At 36.4% G+C, this 20000-nt stretch overlaps 1 protein-coding gene across 3 annotated transcripts in view; it reads right to left on the bottom strand.

The window, feature by feature from the left end:
- LOC124011396 (vascular endothelial growth factor receptor 3-like) overlaps positions 1–20000 on the bottom strand; it is a 220323-nt gene that overhangs the window by 52359 nt on the left and 147964 nt on the right. For all 3 annotated transcript variants that reach the window (XM_046324723.1, XM_046324722.1, XM_046324724.1), the window contains exons 9-11: positions 7683–7861; positions 5698–5860; positions 2561–2696 (exon numbers count right to left, since the gene is read on the bottom strand). In XM_046324723.1, the coding sequence (XP_046180679.1) occupies positions 2561–2696; positions 5698–5860; positions 7683–7861 (478 nt within the window). The remainder of the gene's footprint in view (positions 1–2560; positions 2697–5697; positions 5861–7682; positions 7862–20000) is intronic.

Here is a 20000-nt window from a genome sequence, read left to right as displayed (position 1 = left end):
CTGGTTGTTTCCATGCTACTCTGGTTGTCCTGGTTGATTCCATGCTACTCTGTCTCTTCTTGTCCTGGTTGTTTCCATGCTACTCTGTCTCTTCTTGTCCTGGTTGATTCCATGCTACTCTGGTTGTCTTGGTTGTTTCCATGCTACTCTGGTTGTCCTGGTTGTTTCCATGCTACTCTGGTTGTCCTGGTTGTTTCCATGCTACTCTGTCTCTTCTTGTCCTGGTTGTTTCCATGCTACTCTGTCTCTTGTTGTCCTGGTTGATTCCATGCTACTCTGTCTCTTCTTGTCCTGGTTGATTCCATGCTACTCTGTCTCTTGTTGTCCTGGTTGTCCTGGTTGTTTCCATGCTACTCTGTCTCTTCTTGTCCTGGTTGATTCCATGCTACTCTGTCTCTTGTTGTCCTGGTGTGGCTGTGTTCTGCTGGTTGATGAGAACACGGTCTCTTCTATAGAAGTTGACTCAAACCTTTCCTCTGCCACGCCTGCCACTCCCTCACAACAGGAACTGACCTCACAGGTGTGACCCACAACAGGAACTGACCTCACAGGTGTGACCCACAACAGGAACTGACCTCACAGGTGTGACCCACAAGAGGACATTTGCTGTGTGTGCGTTTGCATTTGTGTGTGAGTGTCCGTTAGTCTGTGTGTGTGTGTGTGTATATGTGTGTGTTTATGTGTGTGTGTGTGTGTGCGTGCGTGCGTGCGTGCGTGCGTGCGTGCGTGCGTGGGTGCGTGCGTGTGTGTGTGTGTGTGTGTTTATTCCCATTTTCCTCAGGAAGTGTGCTCAGGAAGAGGGTTCAAAATATTTCTGGTGTGGAAACGGAACACTTAACCTCTCTTCTCTCTGATTGACAAATACTGTTGTATTCAATACAGTTCACTATTAGGGACACTAGGTGAAAACGCTCCAGTTCACTATTAGGGACACTAGGTGAAAACGCTCCAGTTCACTATTAGGGACACTAGGTGAAAACGCTCCAGTTCACTATTAGGGACACTAGGTGAAAACGCTCCAGCTCAGGGTTAGGGACACTAGGTGAAAACGCTCCAGTTCACTATTAGGGACACTAGGTGAAAACGCTCCAGTTCACACTAGGTGAAAACTCTCCAGTTCAGGGACACTAGGTGAAAACGCTCCAGTTCACGATTAGGGACACTAGGTGAAAACTCTCCAGTTCAGGGTTAGGGACACTGGGTGAAAACGCTCCAGTTCACTATTAGGGACACTGGGTGAAAACACTCCAGTTCACTATTAGGGACACTAGGTGAAAACGCTCCAGTTCACTATTAGGGACACTAGGTGAAAACGCTCCAGTTCACTATTAGGGACACTAGGTGAAAACACTCCAGTTCACTATTAGGGACACTAGGTGAAAACGCTCCAGTTCACTATTAGGGACACTAGGTGAAAATGATCCAGTTCACTATTAGGGACACTAGGTGAAAACGCTCCAGTTCACTATTAGGGACACTAGGTGAAAACGCTCCACTTCACTATTAGGGACACTAGGTGAAAACGCTCCAGTTCACTATTAGGGACACTAGGTGAAAATGATCCAGTTCACTATTAGGGACACTAGGTGAAAACGCTCCAGTTCACTATTAGGGACACTGGGTGAAAATGATCCAGTTCACTATTAGGGACACTAGGTGAAAACGCTCCAGTTCAGGGTTAGGGGACACTGGGTGAAAACGCTCCAGTTCACTATTACGGACACTAGGTGAAACCAGGCTATGAGGGGTGGCCAGTCCTCTTCTGGCTGTGCCGGGTGGAGATTATAACAGAACATGGCCAAGATGATAGCCTACAATAATTTAATAACATGGTCATGATTCAATATTTGGATAACGTTCAGAGAACAGTCAGAGAACGTTCATATAACGCTCAGAGAACATTCAGAGAACGTTCAGATAACGTTCAGAGAACAGTCAGAGAACGTTCAGATAACGTTCAGAGACCAGACAGAGAACGTTTAGATAACGTTCAGATAACGTTCAGAGACCAGTCAGAGAACGTTTAGATAACATTCTGATAACATTGGTTCTCAGGAAAATGTTGAAATGTCAGTACTGTGAGAGATCTAAGAGGTACTTGATCACAATGATAAAATAATGGACTAAAGCTGAATGATTAAACATTCAGATAACGTTCAGATAGCGTTCAGATAGCATTCAGATAGCATTCAGATAGCATTCAGATAGCGTTCAGATAGCATTCAGATAGCATTCAGATAGCATTCAGATAGCATTCAGATAGCATTCAGATAGCATTCAGATAGCATTCAGATAGCATTCAGATAGCATTCAGATAACATTCAGATAGCATTCAGATAGCATTCAGATAGCATTCAGATAGCATTCAGATAGCGTTCAGATAGCATTCAGATAGCATTCAGATAGCATTCAGATAGCATTCAGATAGCATTCAGATAGCATTCAGATAGCATTCAGATAGCATTCAGATAGCATTCAGATAGCATTCAGATAGCATTCAGATAACATTTGTAGTATTGTTAAATGGTGTAGACTTTTGTTTAAGGGAGTGAGAACCAACCTTCTGCCTCCCGTCCACCACTTCGACTGACGTCTCGATGTTTTCTATTTTATTAACGGTGTTCTGTGAGTCCAGGTCCTGCCAGTTCTGACAGTCTGAGACGCTGTCGCTACGCCCTTTACGATCCCTCCGACTCCTACAAAACACAAAACACAACAACATAGTCTTTCACCACGGCCCGTAGGCACCCTATCCCCTATATAGTGCACTACTTTAGACCAGGGGTGGCACCCTATCCCCTATATAGTGCACTACTTTAGACCAGGGGTGGCACCCTATTCCCTATATAGTACACTACTTTAGACCAGGGGTGGCACCCTATTCCCTATATAGTACACTACTTTAGACCAGGGGTGGCACCCTATTCCCTATATAGTAAACTACTTTAGACCAGGGGTGGCACCCTATTCCCTATATAGTGCACTACTTTAGACCAGGGGTGGCACCCTATTCCCTATATAGTACACTACTTTAGACCAGGGGTGGCACCCTATTCCCTATATAGTACACTACTTTAGACCAGGGGTGGCACCCTATTCCCTATATAGTGCACTACTTTAGACCAGGGGTGGCACCCTATTCCCTATATAGTGCACTACTTTAGACCAATGCTTTTAGGGTTCATTGATTGACAGATTTGTAAAGGTGAAACAATTTGTTCTACTGGCTGATGTTCTACTGACTGATGTTCTACTGTTCTACTGGCTGATGTTCTACTGTTCTACTGGCTGATGTTACTAATGTTCTACTGGCTGATGTTACTACTGTTCTACTGGCTGATGTTACTACTGTTCTACTGGCTGATGTTCTACTGTTCTACTGGCTGATGTTCTACTGTTCTCCTGGCTGATGTTCTACTGTCTACTGGCTGATGTTCTACTGTTCTACTGGGTGATGTTCTACTGGCTGATGTTCTACTGTCTACTGGCTGATGTTCTAACGTCTACTGGCTGACGTTCTACTATCTACTGGCTGATGTTCTACTATCTACTGGCTGATGTTCTACTGTTCTACTGACTGATGTTCTACTGTCTACTGGCTGATGTTCTACTGTTCTACTGGCTGATGTTCTACTGTCTACTGGCTGATGTTCTACTGTCTACTGGCTGATGTTCTACTGTTCTACTGACTGATGTTCTACTGTTCTACTGACTGATGTTCTCCTGTTCTACTGGCTGATGTTCTACTGGTTGATGTTCTACTGGCTGATGTTCTACTGTTCTACTGACTGATGTTCTACTGTTCTACTGACTGATGTTCTACTGTTCTACTGACTGATGTTCTACTGGCTGATGTTACTACTGTTCTACTATCTACTGGCTGATGTTACTACTGTTCTACTGGCTGATGTTCTACTGTTCTACTGACTGATGTTCTACTGTTCTACTGGCTGATGTTACTACTGTTCTACTGGCTGATGTTACTACTGTTCTACTGGCTGATGTTACTACTGTTCTACTGGCTGATGTTACTACTGTTCTACTGGCTGATGTTACTACTGTTCTACTGACTGATGTTCTACTGTTCTACTGGCTGATGTTACTCATGTTCTACTGGCTGATGTTACTAGTGTTCTACTGGCTGATGTTACTACTGTTCTACTATCTACTGGCTGATGTTACTACTATTCTACTGGCTGATGTTACTACTGTTCTACTGGCTGATGTTCTACTGTTCTACTGACTGATGTTCTACTGTTCTACTGGCTGATGTTACTACTGTTCTACTATCTACTGGCTGATGTTACTACTGTTCTACTGGCTGATGTTACTACTGTTCTACTGGCTGATGTTACTACTGTTCTACTGACTGATGTTCTACTGTTCTCAGGCTCAGTTGTGTGTAATTCTCTCAGGCTGGGTGGGTGTAATTCTCTCAGGCTGGGTGGGTGTAATTCTCTCAGGATGGGTTGTGGGTAATTCTCTCAGGATGGGTTGTGGGTAATTCTCTCAGGATGGGTTGTGGGTAATTCTCTCAGGATGGGTTGTGGGTAATTCTCTCAGGATGGGTTGTGGGTAATTCTCTCAGGATGGGTTGTGTGTAATTCTCTCAGGATGGGTTGTGGGTAATTCTCTCAGGATGGGTTGTGGGTAATTCTCTCAGGATGGGTTGTGGGTAATTCTCTCAGGATGGGTTGTGGGTAATTCTCTCAGGATGGGTTGTGGGTAATTCTCTCAGGATGGGTTGTGGGTAATTCTCTCAGGATGGGTTGTGTGTAATTCTCTCAGGATGGGTTGTGTGTAATTCTCTCAGGATGGGTTGTGTGTAATTCTCTCAGGATGGGTTGTGGGTAATTCTCTCAGGCTGGATGGGTTGTGTAATTCTCTCAGGCTGGGTTGTGTGTAATTCTCTCAGGATGGGTGGGTGTAATTCTCTCAGGATGGGTTGTGTGTAATTCTCTCAGGATGGGTTGTGTGTAATTCTCTCAGGATGGGTTGTGGGTAATTCTCTCAGGATGGGTTGTGGGTAATTCTCTCAGGATGGGTGGGTGAATTCTCTCAGGATGGGTTGTGTGTAATTCTCTCAGGATGGGTTGTGTGTAATTCTCTCAGGATGGGTTGTGGGTAATTCTCTCAGGATGGGTGGGTGTAATTCTCTCAGGATGGGTTGTGGGTAATTCTCTCAGGATGGGTTGTGGGTAATTCTCTCAGGATGGATGGGTGTAATTCTCTCAGGATGGGTTGTGTGTAATTCTCTCAGGATGGGTTGTGGGTAATTCTCTCAGGATGGGTTGTGTGTAATTCTCTCAGGATGGGTTGTGGGTAATTCTCTCAGGATGGGTTGTGGGTAATTCTCTCAGGATGGGTTGTGGGTAATTCTCTCAGGATGGTGTGTGTACTGTATATACAGGTGTGTGTACTGTATATACAGGTGTGTGTACTGTATATACAGGTGTGTGTACTGTATATACAGGTGTGTGTACTGTATATACAGTTGTGTGTACTGTATATACAGGTGTGTGTACTGTATATACAGGTGTGTGTACTGTATATACAGGTGTGTATACTGTATATACAGGTGTGTGTACTGTATATACAGGTTTGTATACTGTATATACAGGTGTGTGTACTGTATATACAGGTGTGTGTACTGTATATACAGGTGTGTGTACTGTATATACAGGTGTGTGTTCTTACATGCGGTGAGTGCTGTTGAGGCCACAGGGGCTCCATCTCCTCCACTGCCAGGTGATATTGGGGGCGGGACGTCCGTACCCTGTACAGGTGAGGGTCTGGCTGCTGCCACGGCGATATGGGCTAGATGGTGCCGCTATTTCCTTCTCATGGATCTGAGGGGGAACTGAGGGAGGGGGGGGGTAAAGCGACGAGGAGAGGGGAGAATGAAGTGGAGGAAGGGGAGGGAAGGGGAAGGTAGAGTGACGAGGGAGACTCTAATCAGAGTATCAGACTTCAAATACATACAGTACCAGTCAAAAGTTTGGACACACCTTCCCATTCAACAGTTTAAAAAAAAATAATAGTGAAGACATTAAAACGATTAAATAACACATATGGAATCATGTAGTAACCAAAAAAAGTGTTAAACAAATCAAAATATGTTTATAAGTAGCCACCCTATGCCTTGATGACAGCTTTGCACACTCTTGGAAAACCCCTTGAATGAGTAGGTGTGTCCAAACTTTTCTGTACATCTAACATTTACAAATACCTGATTCATCTTGAGGCTGGTTTTATTGTACTGGCAAAATAAATCACACTCAGTTCAACTACACCACCGAGAGTGTTCAACTATGCCGGTGTGAGTGTGGGCTCAACTACACCGTTGAGAGTGTGTGTTCACCTACGCCGCTGAGAGTGTTCAACTACACCGCTGAGAGTGTTCAACTACACCACTGAGAGTGTTCACCTACACCACTGAGAGTGTTCAACTACACCGCTGAGAGTGTTCAACTACACCGCTGAGAGTGTTCAACTACACCACTGAGAGTGTTCAACTACACCACTGAGAGTGTTCAACTACACCACTGAGAGTGTTCAACTACACCACTGAGAGTGTTCAACTACACCACTGAGAGTGTTCACCTACACCACTGAGAGTGTTCACCTACACCACTGAGAGTGTTCACCTACACCACTGAGAGTGTTCAACTACACCACTGAGTGTTCACCTACACCACTGAGAGTGTGTGTTCAACTACACCACTGAGAGTGTTCACCTACACCACTGAGAGTGTTCAACTACACCACTGAGAGTGTTCAACTACACCACTGAGAGTGTGGGTTCAACTACACCACTGAGAGTGTGGGTTCAACTACACCACTGAGAGTGTGGGTTCAACTACACCACTGAGAGTGTTCAACTACACGCTGAGAGTGTGGGTTCAACTACACCACTGAGAGTGTTCAACTACACCACTGAGAGTGTTCAACTACACCACTGAGAGTGTTCAACTACACGCTGAGAGTGTTCAACTACACGCTGAGAGTGTTCAACTACACGCTGAGAGTGTTCAACTACACCACTGAGAGTGTTCAACTACACGCTGAGAGTGTGATGGTTATGGTCATAGTTACCGTTGACAATGAGAATGATGGTTGTGGTGATGATTACCGTTGACAATGAGTGTGATGGTTATGGTTATAGTTACCATTGACGATGAGTGTGGTGTTATGGTGATGGTTACCGTTGACGATGAGTGTGATGGTTGTGGTGATAGTTACCATTGACGATGAGTGTGATGGTTATGGTGATAGTTACCGTTGACGATGAGTGTGGTGTTATGGTGATGGTTACCGTTGACGATGAGTGTGGTGTTATGGTGATGGTTACCGTTGACCATGAGTGTGATGGTTGTGGTGATAGTTACCGTTGACAATGAGTGTGATGGTTGTGGTGATGGTTACCATTGACGATGAGTGTGGTGTTATGGTGATGGTTACAGTTGACGATGAGTGTGATGTTATGGTTATGGTGATGGTTACCGTTGACAATGAAAATGATGGTTATGGTGATGGTTACCGTTGACAATGAGTGTGATGGTTGTGGTGATAGTTACCGTTGACGATGAGTGTGATGGTTATGGTGATGGTTACCGTTGATGAGTGTGATGGTTATGGTGATGATTACCGTTGATGAGTGTGATGGTTGTGGTGATGGTTACCGTTGACAATGAGAATGATGGTGAGTCTCCTCTCCAGCAAGGCCGCGTTGTTCTTGAGGACGACGGTGTAGTTCCCAGCATCCTCAGGGTGAACGTCTCTGATCTCTAAGTTATAGTGCTGATGGAGACGCATCCTGTTGAACTCTGGACGACGGCTGATCAACTTATCACCTTTATACCTGAGAGAACATCCACACAAAAAGGAATACAGAGTTGAACTTTATTTCGAAAAATGTTGTAGCAAACAAGTATTATTAAATACATGCACCAGAAACAGGGTACACTTTGGGACTTGTCAGATCGATATCAGCAAACCTAGTTCTGAAAGAGGATTTAGTAGAGGGCGTCCTCACAACAAACCTAGTTCTGAAAGAGGATTTAGTAGAGGGCGTCCTCACAACAAACCTAGTTCTGAAAGAAGATTTAGTAGAGGGCGTCCTCACAACAAACCTAGTTCTGAAAGAGGATTTAGTAGAGGGCGTCCTCACAACAAACCTAGTTCTGAAAGAGGATTTAGTAGAGGGCGTCCTCACAACAAACCTAGTTCTGAAAGAGGATTTAGTTCTGAAAGAGGATTTAGTAGAGGGCGTCCTCACAACAAACCTAGTTCTGAAAGAGGATTTAGTAGAGGGCGTCCTCACAACAAACCTAGTTCTGAAAGAGGATTTAGTAGAGGGCGTCCTCACAACAAACCTAGTTCTGAAAGAGGATTTAGTAGAGGGCGTCCTCACAACAAACCTAGTTCTGAAAGAGGATTTAGTTCTGAGAGGGAGGGCGTCCTCACAACAAACCTAGTTCTGAAAGAGGATTTAGTAGAGGGCGTCCTCACAACAAACCTAGTTCTGAAAGAGGATTTAGTAGAGGGCGTCCTCACAACAAACCTAGTTCTGAAAGAGGATTTAGTAGAGGGCGTCCTCACAACAAACCTAGTTCTGAAAGAGGATTTAGTAGAGGGCGTCCTCACAACAAACCTAGTTCTGAAAGAGGATTTAGTAGAGGGCGTCCTCACAACAAACCTAGTTCTGAAAGAGGATTTAGTAGAGGGCGTCCTCACAACAAACCTAGTTCTGAAAGAGGATTTAGTAGAGGGCGTCCTCACAACAAACCTAGTTCTGAAAGAGGATTTAGTAGAGGGCGTCCTCACAACAAACCTAGTTCTGAAAGAGGATTTAGTAGAGGGCGTCCTCACAACAAACCTAGTTCTGAAATTTAGAGGGGCGTCCTCATTTAGTTCTGAAAGAGGAGGGCGTCCTCACAACAAACCTAGTTCTGAAAGAGGATTTAGTAGAGGGCGTCCTCACAACAAACCTAGTTCTGAAAGAGGATTTAGTAGAGGGCGTCCTCACAACAAACCTAGTTCTGAAAGAGGATTTAGTAGAGGGCGTCCTCACAACAAACCTAGTTCTGAAAGAGGATTTAGTAGAGGGCGTCCTCACAACAAACCTAGTTCTGAAAGAGGATTTAAGAGGGCGTCCTCACAACAAACCTAGTTCTGAAAGAGGATTTAGTAGAGGGCGTCCTCACAACAAACCTAGTTCTGAAAGAGGATTTAGTAGAGGGCGTCCTCACAACAAACCTAGTTCTGAAAGAGGATTTAGTAGAGGGCGTCCTCACAACAAACCTAGTTCTGAAAGAGGATTTAGTAGAGGGCGTCCTCACAACAAACCTAGTTCTGAAAGAGGATTTAGTAGAGGGCGTCCTCACAACAAACCTAGTTCTGAAAGAGGATTTAGTAGAGGGCGTCCTCACAACAAACCTAGTTCTGAAAACCTAGAGAGATTTAGTAGAGGGCGTCCTCACAACAAACCTAGTTCTGAAAGAGGATTTAGTTCTGAAAGAGGATTTAGTAGAGGGCGTCCTCACAACAAAAAGAGGATTTAGTAGTTCTGAAAAAGAGGATTTAGTAGAGGGCGTCCTCACAACCCTCTGTAAACCTAGTTCTGAAACCTAGTTCTGAAAGAGGATTTAGTAGAGGGCGTCCTCACAACAAACCTAGTTCTGAAAGAGGATTTAGTAGAGGGCGTCCTCACAACAAACCTAGTTCTGAAAGAGGATTTAGTAGAGGGCGTCCTCACAACAAACCTAGTTCTGAAAGAGGATTTAGTAGAGGGCGTCCTCACAACAAACCTAGTTCTGAAAGAGGATTTAGTAGAGGGCGTCCTCACAACAAACCTAGTTCTGAAAGAGGATTTAGTAGAGGGCGTCCTCACAACAAACCTAGTTCAACATTATGAAGATTAATGTTCCATATCAGATAGTTAATGTTCCATATCAGATAGTTAATGTTCCATATAGTTAATGTTCCATATAGTTAATGTTCCAGATAGTTAATGTTCCATATAGTTAATGTTCCATATCAGATAGTTAATGTTCCATATAGTTAATGTTCCATATAGTTAATGTTCCATATAGTTAATGTTCCATATAGTTAATGTTCCATATCAGATAGTTAATGTTCCATATCAGATAGTTAATGTTCCATATCAGATAGTTAATGTTCCATATAGTTAATGTTCCATATCAGATAGTTAATGTTCCATATAGTTAATGTTCCATATAGTTAATGTTCCATATAGTTAATGTTCCATATAGTTAATGTTCCATATAGTTAATGTTCCATATAGTTAATGTTCCATATCAGATAGTTAATGTTCCATATCAGATAGTTAATGTTCCATATCAGATAGTTAATGTTCCATATAGTTAATGTTCCATATAGTTAATGTTCCATATAGTTAATGTTCCATATCAGATAGTTAATGTTCCATATAGTTAATGTTCCATATAGTTAATGTTCCATATAGTTAATGTTCCATATAGTTAATGTTCCATATAGTTAATGTTCCATATCAGATAGTTAATGTTCCATATAGTTAATGTTCCATATAGTTAATGTTCCATATAGTTAATGTTCCAGATAGTTAATGTTCCATATCAGATAGTTAATGTTCCATATAGTTAATGTTCCATATCAGATAGTTATTGTTCCATATCAGATAGTTAATGTTCCATATCAGATAGTTAATGTTCCATATCAGATAGTTAATGTTCCATATCAGATAGTTAATGTTCCATATCAGATAGTTAATGTTCCATATAGTTAATGTTCCATATAGTTAATGTTCCATATAGTTAATGTTCCATATAGTTAATGTTCCATATCAGATAGTTAATGTTCCATATCAGATAGTTAATGTTCCATATAGTTAATGTTCCATATCAGATAGTTAATGTTCCAGATAGTTAATGTTCCATATCAGATAGTTAATGTTCCATATCAGATAGTTAATGTTCCATATCAGATAGTTAATGTTCCAGATAGTTAATGTTCCATATCAGATAGTTAATGTTCCATATAGTTAATGTTCCATATCAGATAGTTAATGTTCCATATCAGATAGTTAATGTTCCAGATAGTTAATGTTCCATATCAGATAGTTAATGTTCCATATAGTAAAAGTTCCATATAGTTAATGTTCCATATAGTTAATGTTCCATATAGTTAATGTTCCATATAGTTAATGTTCCATATCAGATAGTTAATTTTCCATATAGTTAATGTTCCATATCAGATAGTTAATGTTCCATATAGTTAATGTTCCATATAGTTAATGTTCCATATAGTTAATGTTCCAGATAGTTAATGTTCCAGATAGTTAATGTTCCAGATAGTTAATGTTCCAGATAGTTAATGTTCCATATAGTTAATGTTCCAGATAGTTAATGTTCCATATAGTTAATGTTCCAGATAGTTAATGTTCCATATAGTTAATGTTCCATATAGTTAATGTTCCATATAGTTAATGTTCCAGATAGTTAATGTTCCAGATAGTTAATGTTCCAGATAGTTAATGTTCCATATAGTTAATGTTCCATATAGTTAATGTTCCATATAGTTAATGTTCCAGATAGTTAATGTTCCAGATAGTTAATGTTCCATATAGTTAATGTTCCATATAGTTAATGTTCCAGATAGTTAATGTTCCAGATAGTTAATGTTCCATATAGTTAATGTTCCATATAGATAATGTTCCATATAGTTAATGTTCCATATAGTTAATGTTCCATATAGATAATGTTCCATATAGTTAATGTTCCATATAGTTAATGTTCCATATCAGATAGTTAATGTTCCATATAGATAATGTTCCATATAGATAATGTTCCATATAGTTAATGTTCCATATCAGATAGTTAATGTTCCATATCAGATAGTTAATGTTCCATATAGTTAATGTTCCATATAGTTAATGTTCCATATAGTTAATGTTCCATATAGTTAATGTTCCATATAGTTAATGTTCCATATAGTTAATGTTCCATATAGTTAATGTTCCATATAGTTAATGTTCCAGATAGTTAATGTTCCATATCAGATAGTTAATGTTCCATATAGTTAATGTTCCATATCAGATAGTTAATGTTCCATATCAGATAGTTAATGTTCCATATCAGATAGTTAATGTTCCATATCAGATAGTTAATGTTCCATATCAGATAGTTAATGTTCCATATCAGATAGTTAATGTTCCATATAGTTAATGTTCCATATAGTTAATGTTCCATATCAGATAGTTAATGTTCCAGATAGTTAATGTTCCATATAGTTAATGTTCCATATCAGATAGTTAATGTTCCATATAGTTAATGTTCCATATCAGATAGTTAATGTTCCATATCAGATAGTTAATGTTCCATATCAGATAGTTAATGTTCCATATCAGATAGTTAATGTTCCAGATAGTTAATGTTCCATATCAGATAGTTAATGTTCCATATCAGATAGTTAATGTTCCATATCAGATAGTTAATGTTCCATATCAGATAGTTAATGTTCCATATCAGATAGTTAATGTTCCAGATAGTTAATGTTCCATATCAGATAGTTAATGTTCCATATCAGATAGTTAATGTTCCATATCAGATAGTTAATGTTCCATATCAGATAGTTAATGTTCCAGATAGTTAATGTTCCATATCAGATAGTTAATGTTCCATATCAGATAGTTAATGTTCCATATCAGACAGATAATGTTCCATATAGTTAATGTTCCATATCAGATAGTTAATGTTCCATATCAGATAGTTAATGTTCCATATCAGATAGTTAATGTTCCATATCAGATAGTTAATGTTCCATATCAGATAGTTAATGTTCCATATCAGATAGTTAATGTTCCATATCAGATAGTTAATGTTCCATATAGTTAATGTTCCATATAGTTAATGTTCCATATAGTTAATGTTCCATATCAGATAGTTAATGTTCCAGATAGTTAATGTTCCATATAGTTAATGTTCCATATCAGATAGTTAATGTTCCATATAGTTAATGTTCCATATAGTTAATGTTCCATATCAGACAGTTAATGTTCCATATAGTTAATGTTCCATATCAGATAGTTAATGTTCCATATCAGATAGTTAATGTTCCATATAGTTAATGTTCCATATCAGATAGTTAATGTTCCATATAGTTAATGTTCCATATCAGATAGTTAATGTTCCATATCAGATAGTTAATGTTCCATATAGTTAATGTTCCATATCAGATAGTTAATGTTCCATATAGTTAATGTTCCATATCAGATAGTTAATGTTCCATATCAGATAGTTAATGTTCCAGATAGTTAATGTTCCATATAGTTAATGTTCCATATAGTTAATGTTCCATATCAGATAGTTAATGTTCCATATCAGATAGTTAATGTTCCATATCAGATAGTTAATGTTCCATATCAGCTAGTTAATGTTCCATATAGTTAATGTTCCAGATAGTTAATGTTCCAGATAGTTAATGTTCCATATCAGCTAGTTAATGTTCCAGATAGTTAATGTTCCATGGCAGATAGTTAATGTTCCATATAGTTAATGTTCCAGATAGTTAATGTTCCAGATAGTTAATGTTCCATATCAGCTAGTTAATGTTCCAGATAGTTAATGTTCCAGATAGTTAATGTTCCAGATAGTTAATGTTCCATATCAGATAGTTAATGTTCCATATAGTTAATGTTCCATATAGTTAATGTTCCATATAGTTAATGTTCCATATAGTTAATGTTCCATATAGTTAATGTTCCATATAGTTAATGTTCCATATAGTTAATGTTCCATATAGTTAATGTTCCATATAGTTAATGTTCCATATCAGATAGTTAATGTTCCATATCAGATAGTTAATGTTCCATATCAGATAGTTAATGTTCCATATAGTTAATGTTCCATATAGTTAATGTTCCATATAGTTAATGTTCCATATCAGATAGTTAATGTTCCATATAGTTAATGTTCCATATAGTTAATGTTCCATATAGTTAATGTTCCATATAGTTAATGTTCCATATAGTTAATGTTCCATATAGTTAATGTTCCATATCAGATAGTTAATGTTCCATATAGTTAATGTTCCATATAGTTAATGTTCCATATAGTTAATGTTCCAGATAGTTAATGTTCCATATCAGATAGTTAATGTTCCATATAGTTAATGTTCCATATCAGATAGTTATTGTTCCATATCAGATAGTTAATGTTCCATATCAGATAGTTAATGTTCCATATCAGATAGTTAATGTTCCATATCAGATAGTTAATGTTCCATATCAGATAGTTAATGTTCCATATAGTTAATGTTCCATATAGTTAATGTTCCATATAGTTAATGTTCCATATAGTTAATGTTCCATATCAGATAGTTAATGTTCCATATCAGATAGTTAATGTTCCATATAGTTAATGTTCCATATCAGATAGTTAATGTTCCAGATAGTTAATGTTCCATATCAGATAGTTAATGTTCCATATCAGATAGTTAATGTTCCATATCAGATAGTTAATGTTCCAGATAGTTAATGTTCCATATCAGATAGTTAATGTTCCATATAGTTAATGTTCCATATCAGATAGTTAATGTTCCATATCAGATAGTTAATGTTCCAGATAGTTAATGTTCCATATCAGATAGTTAATGTTCCATATAGTTAATGTTCCATATAGTTAATGTTCCATATAGTTAATGTTCCATATAGTTAATGTTCCATATCAGATAGTTAATGTTCCATATAGTTAATGTTCCATATCAGATAGTTAATGTTCCATATAGTTAATGTTCCATATAGTTAATGTTCCATATAGTTAATGTTGTTAATGTTCCAGATAGTTAATGTTCCAGATAGTTAATGTTCCATATAGTTAATGTTCCAGATAGTTAATGTTCCATATAGTTAATGTTCCAGATAGTTAATGTTCCATATAGTTAATGTTCCATATAGTTAATGTTCCATATAGTTAATGTTCCAGATAGTTAATGTTCCAGATAGTTAATGTTCCAGATAGTTAATGTTCCATATAGTTAATGTTCCATATAGTTAATGTTCCATATAGTTAATGTTCCAGATAGTTAATGTTCCAGATAGTTAATGTTCCATATAGTTAATGTTCCATATAGTTAATGTTCCAGATAGTTAATGTTCCAGATAGTTAATGTTCCATATAGTTAATGTTCCATATAGTTAATGTTCCATATAGATAATGTTCCATATAGTTAATGTTCCATATAGTTAATGTTCCATATAGATAATGTTCCATATAGTTAATGTTCCATATAGTTAATGTTCCATATCAGATAGTTAATGTTCCATATAGATAATGTTCCATATAGATAATGTTCCATATCAGATAGTTAATGTTCCATATCAGATAGTTAATGTTCCAGATAGTTAATGTTCCATATAGTTAATGTTCCATATAGTTAATGTTCCATATAGTTAATGTTCCATATAGTTAATGTTCCATATAGTTAATGTTCCATATAGTTAATGTTCCAGATAGTTAATGTTCCATATCAGATAGTTAATGTTCCATATAGTTAATGTTCCATATCAGATAGTTAATGTTCCATATCAGATAGTTAATGTTCCATATCAGATAGTTAATGTTCCATATCAGATAGTTAATGTTCCATATCAGATAGTTAATGTTCCATATCAGATAGTTAATGTTCCATATAGTTAATGTTCCATATAGTTAATGTTCCATATATAATATATAATAATAAATATATGCCATTTAGCAGACGCTTTTATCCAAAGCGACTTACAGTCATGTGTGCATACATTCTACGTATGGGTGGTCCCGGGGATCGAACCCACTACCCTGGCGTTACAAGCGCCATGCTCTACCAACTGAGCTACACAGGACCACTACATATCAGATAGTTAATGTTCCAGATAGTTAATGTTCCATATAGTTAATGTTCCATATCAGATAGTTAATGTTCCATATAGTTAATGTTCCATATCAGATAGTTAATGTTCCATATCAGATAGTTAATGTTCCATATCAGATAGTTAATGTTCCATATCAGATAGTTAATGTTCCAGATAGTTAATGTTCCATATCAGATAGTTAATGTTCCATATCAGATAGTTAATGTTCCATATCAGATAGTTAATGTTCCATATCAGATAGTTAATGTTCCAGATAGTTAATGTTCCATATCAGATAGTTAATGTTCCATATCAGATAGTTAATGTTCCATATCAGACAGATAATGTTCCATATAGTTAATGTTCCATATCAGATAGTTAATGTTCCATATCAGATAGTTAATGTTCCATATCAGATAGTTAATGTTCCATATCAGATAGTTAATGTTCCATATCAGATAGTTAATGTTCCATATCAGATAGTTAATGTTCCATATCAGATAGTTAATGTTCCATATCAGATAGTTAATGTTCCATATAGTTAATGTTCCATATCAGATAGTTAATGTTCCAGATAGTTAATGTTCCATATAGTTAATGTTCCATATCAGATAGTTAATGTTCCATATAGTTAATGTTCCATATAGTTAATGTTCCATATCAGATAGTTAATGTTCCATATAGTTAATGTTCCATATCAGATAGTTAATGTTCCATATCAGATAGTTAATGTTCCATATAGTTAATGTTCCATATCAGATAGTTAATGTTCCATATCAGATAGTTAATGTTCCAGATAGTTAATGTTCCATATCAGATAGTTAATGTTCCATATCAGATAGTTAATGTTCCATATCAGATAGTTAATGTTCCATATCAGATAGTTAATGTTCCAGATAGTTAATGTTCCATATCAGATAGTTAATGTTCCATATCAGATAGTTAATGTTCCATATCAGACAGATAATGTTCCATATAGTTAATGTTCCATATCAGATAGTTAATGTTCCATATCAGATAGTTAATGTTCCATATCAGATAGTTAATGTTCCATATCAGATAGTTAATGTTCCATATCAGATAGTTAATGTTCCATATCAGATAGTTAATGTTCCATATCAGATAGTTAATGTTCCATATCAGATAGTTAATGTTCCATATAGTTAATGTTCCATATAGTTAATGTTCCATATAGTTAATGTTCCATATCAGATAGTTAATGTTCCAGATAGTTAATGTTCCATATAGTTAATGTTCCATATCAGATAGTTAATGTTCCATATAGTTAATGTTCCATATAGTTAATGTTCCATATCAGTTTAATGTTCCATATAGTTAATGTTCCATATCAGATAGTTAATGTTCCATATCAGATAGTTAATGTTCCATATAGTTAATGTTCCATATCAGATAGTTAATGTTCCATATAGTTAATGTTCCATATCAGATAGTTAATGTTCCATATCAGATAGTTAATGTTCCATATAGTTAATGTTCCATATCAGATAGTTAATGTTCCATATAGTTAATGTTCCATATCAGATAGTTAATGTTCCATATCAGATAGTTAATGTTCCAGATAGTTAATGTTCCATATAGTTAATGTTCCATATAGTTAATGTTCCATATCAGATAGTTAATGTTCCATATCAGATAGTTAATGTTCCATATCAGATAGTTAATGTTCCATATCAGCTAGTTAATGTTCCATATAGTTAATGTTCCAGATAGTTAATGTTCCAGATAGTTAATGTTCCATATCAGCTAGTTAATGTTCCAGATAGTTAATGTTCCATGGCAGATAGTTAATGTTCCATATAGTTAATGTTCCAGATAGTTAATGTTCCAGATAGTTAATGTTCCATATCAGCTAGTTAATGTTCCAGATAGTTAATGTTCCAGATAGTTAATGTTCCAGATAGTTAATGTTCCATATCAGATAGTTAATGTTCCATATAGTTAATGTTCCAGATAGTTAATGTTCCATATCAGATAGTTAATGTTCCAGATAGTTAATGTTCCATATCAGATAGTTAATGTTCCATGGCAGATAGTTAATGTTCCAGATAGTTAATGTTCCATGGCAGATAGTTAATGTTCCAGATAGTTAATGTTCCATATAGTTAATGTTCCAGATAGTTAATGTTCCATATAGTTAATGTTCCATATCAGATAGTTAATGTTCCATGGCAGATAGTTAATGTCCCATATAGTTAATGTTCCATATCAGATAGTTAATGTTCCATATCAGATAGTTAATGTTCCATATCAGATAGTTAATGTTCCATATAGTTAATGTTCCAGATAGTTAATGTTCCAGATAGTTAATGTTCCATATAGTTAATGTTCCATATCAGATAGTTAATGTTCCATGGCAGATAGTTAATGTCCCATATAGTTAATGTTCCATATCAGATAGTTAATGTTCCATATCAGACAGTTAATGTTCCATATAGTTAATGTTCCATGGCAGGTAGTTAATGTCCCATATAGTTAATGTCCCATATAGTTAATGTTCCATATAGTTAATGTTCCATGGCAGATAGTTAATGTTCCATATAGTTAATGTTCCATATAGTTAATGTTCCATATCAGATAGTTAATGTTCCATATAGTTAATGTTCCATATAGTTAATGTTCCATATAGTTAATGTTCCATATCAGATAGTTAATGTTCCATGTAGTTAATGTTCCATGTCAGATAGTTAATGTTCCATGTAGTTAATGTTCCATATTAGATAGTTAATGTTCCATATCAGATAGTTAATGTTCCAGATAGTTAATGTTCCATGGCAGATAGTTAATGTTCCAGATAGTTAATGTTCCATGGCAGATAGTTAATGTTCCAGATAGTTAATGTTCCAGATAGTTAATGTTCCATGGCAGATAGTTAATGTTCCAGATAGTTAATGTTCCAGATAGTTAATGTTCCAGATAGTTAATGTTCCATATCAGATAGTTAATGTTCCATATCAGATAGTTAATGTTCCATATAGTTAATGTTCCAGATAGTTAATGTTCCAGATAGTTAATGTTCCATATAGTTAATGTTCCATATCAGATAGTTAATGTTCCATGGCAGATAGTTAATGTTCCATATAGTTAATGTTCCATATCAGATAGTTAATGTTCCATATCAGACAGTTAATGTTCCATATAGTTAATGTTCCATATCAGGTAGTTAATGTCCCATATAGTTAATGTCCCATATAGTTAATGTTCCATATAGTTAATGTTCCATGGCAGATAGTTAATGTTCCATATAGTTAATGTTCCATATAGTTAATGTTCCATATCAGATAGTTAATGTTCCATATAGTTAATGTTCCATATAGTTAATGTTCCATATAGTTAATGTTCCATGTCAGATAGTTAATGTTCCATGTAGTTAATGTTCCATATTAGATAGTTAATGTTCCATATCAGATAGTTAATGTTCCAGATAGTTAATGTTCCATGGCAGATAGTTAATGTTCCAGATAGTTAATGTTCCATGGCAGATAGTTAATGTTCCAGATAGTTAATGTTCCAGATAGTTAATGTTCCATGGCAGATAGTTAATGTTCCAGATAGTTAATGTTCCAGATAGTTAATGTTCCAGATAGTTAATGTTCCATATCAGATAGTTAATGTTCCAGATAGTTAATGTTCCATGGCAGATAGTTAATGTTCCATATCAGATAGTTAATGTTCCATATAGTTAATGTTCCATATAGTTAATGTTCCATATAGTTAATGTTCCATATAGATAGTTAATGTTCCATATCAGATAGTTAATGTTCCATATCAGATAGTTAATGTTCCATATCAGATAGTTAATGTTCCAGATAGTTAATGTTCCATGGCAGATAGTTAATGTTCCAGATAGTTAATGTTCCATATCAGATAGTTAATGTTCCATATCAGATAGTTAATGTTCCATATAGTTAATGTTCCATATAGTTAATGTTCCATATAGTTAATGTTCCATATCAGATAGTTAATGTTCCATATCAGATAGTTAATGTTCCATATAGTTAATGTTCCATATAGTTAATGTTCCATATAGTTAATGTTCCATATAGTTAATGTTCCATATAGTTAATGTTCCATATCAGATAGTTAATGTTCC

Source organism: Oncorhynchus gorbuscha, linkage group LG23, assembly GCF_021184085.1.
Source record: "Oncorhynchus gorbuscha isolate QuinsamMale2020 ecotype Even-year linkage group LG23, OgorEven_v1.0, whole genome shotgun sequence".
Classification (NCBI taxonomy): domain Eukaryota; kingdom Metazoa; phylum Chordata; class Actinopteri; order Salmoniformes; family Salmonidae; genus Oncorhynchus; species Oncorhynchus gorbuscha.
This window is presented reverse-complemented; position numbering and strand designations above follow the sequence as displayed.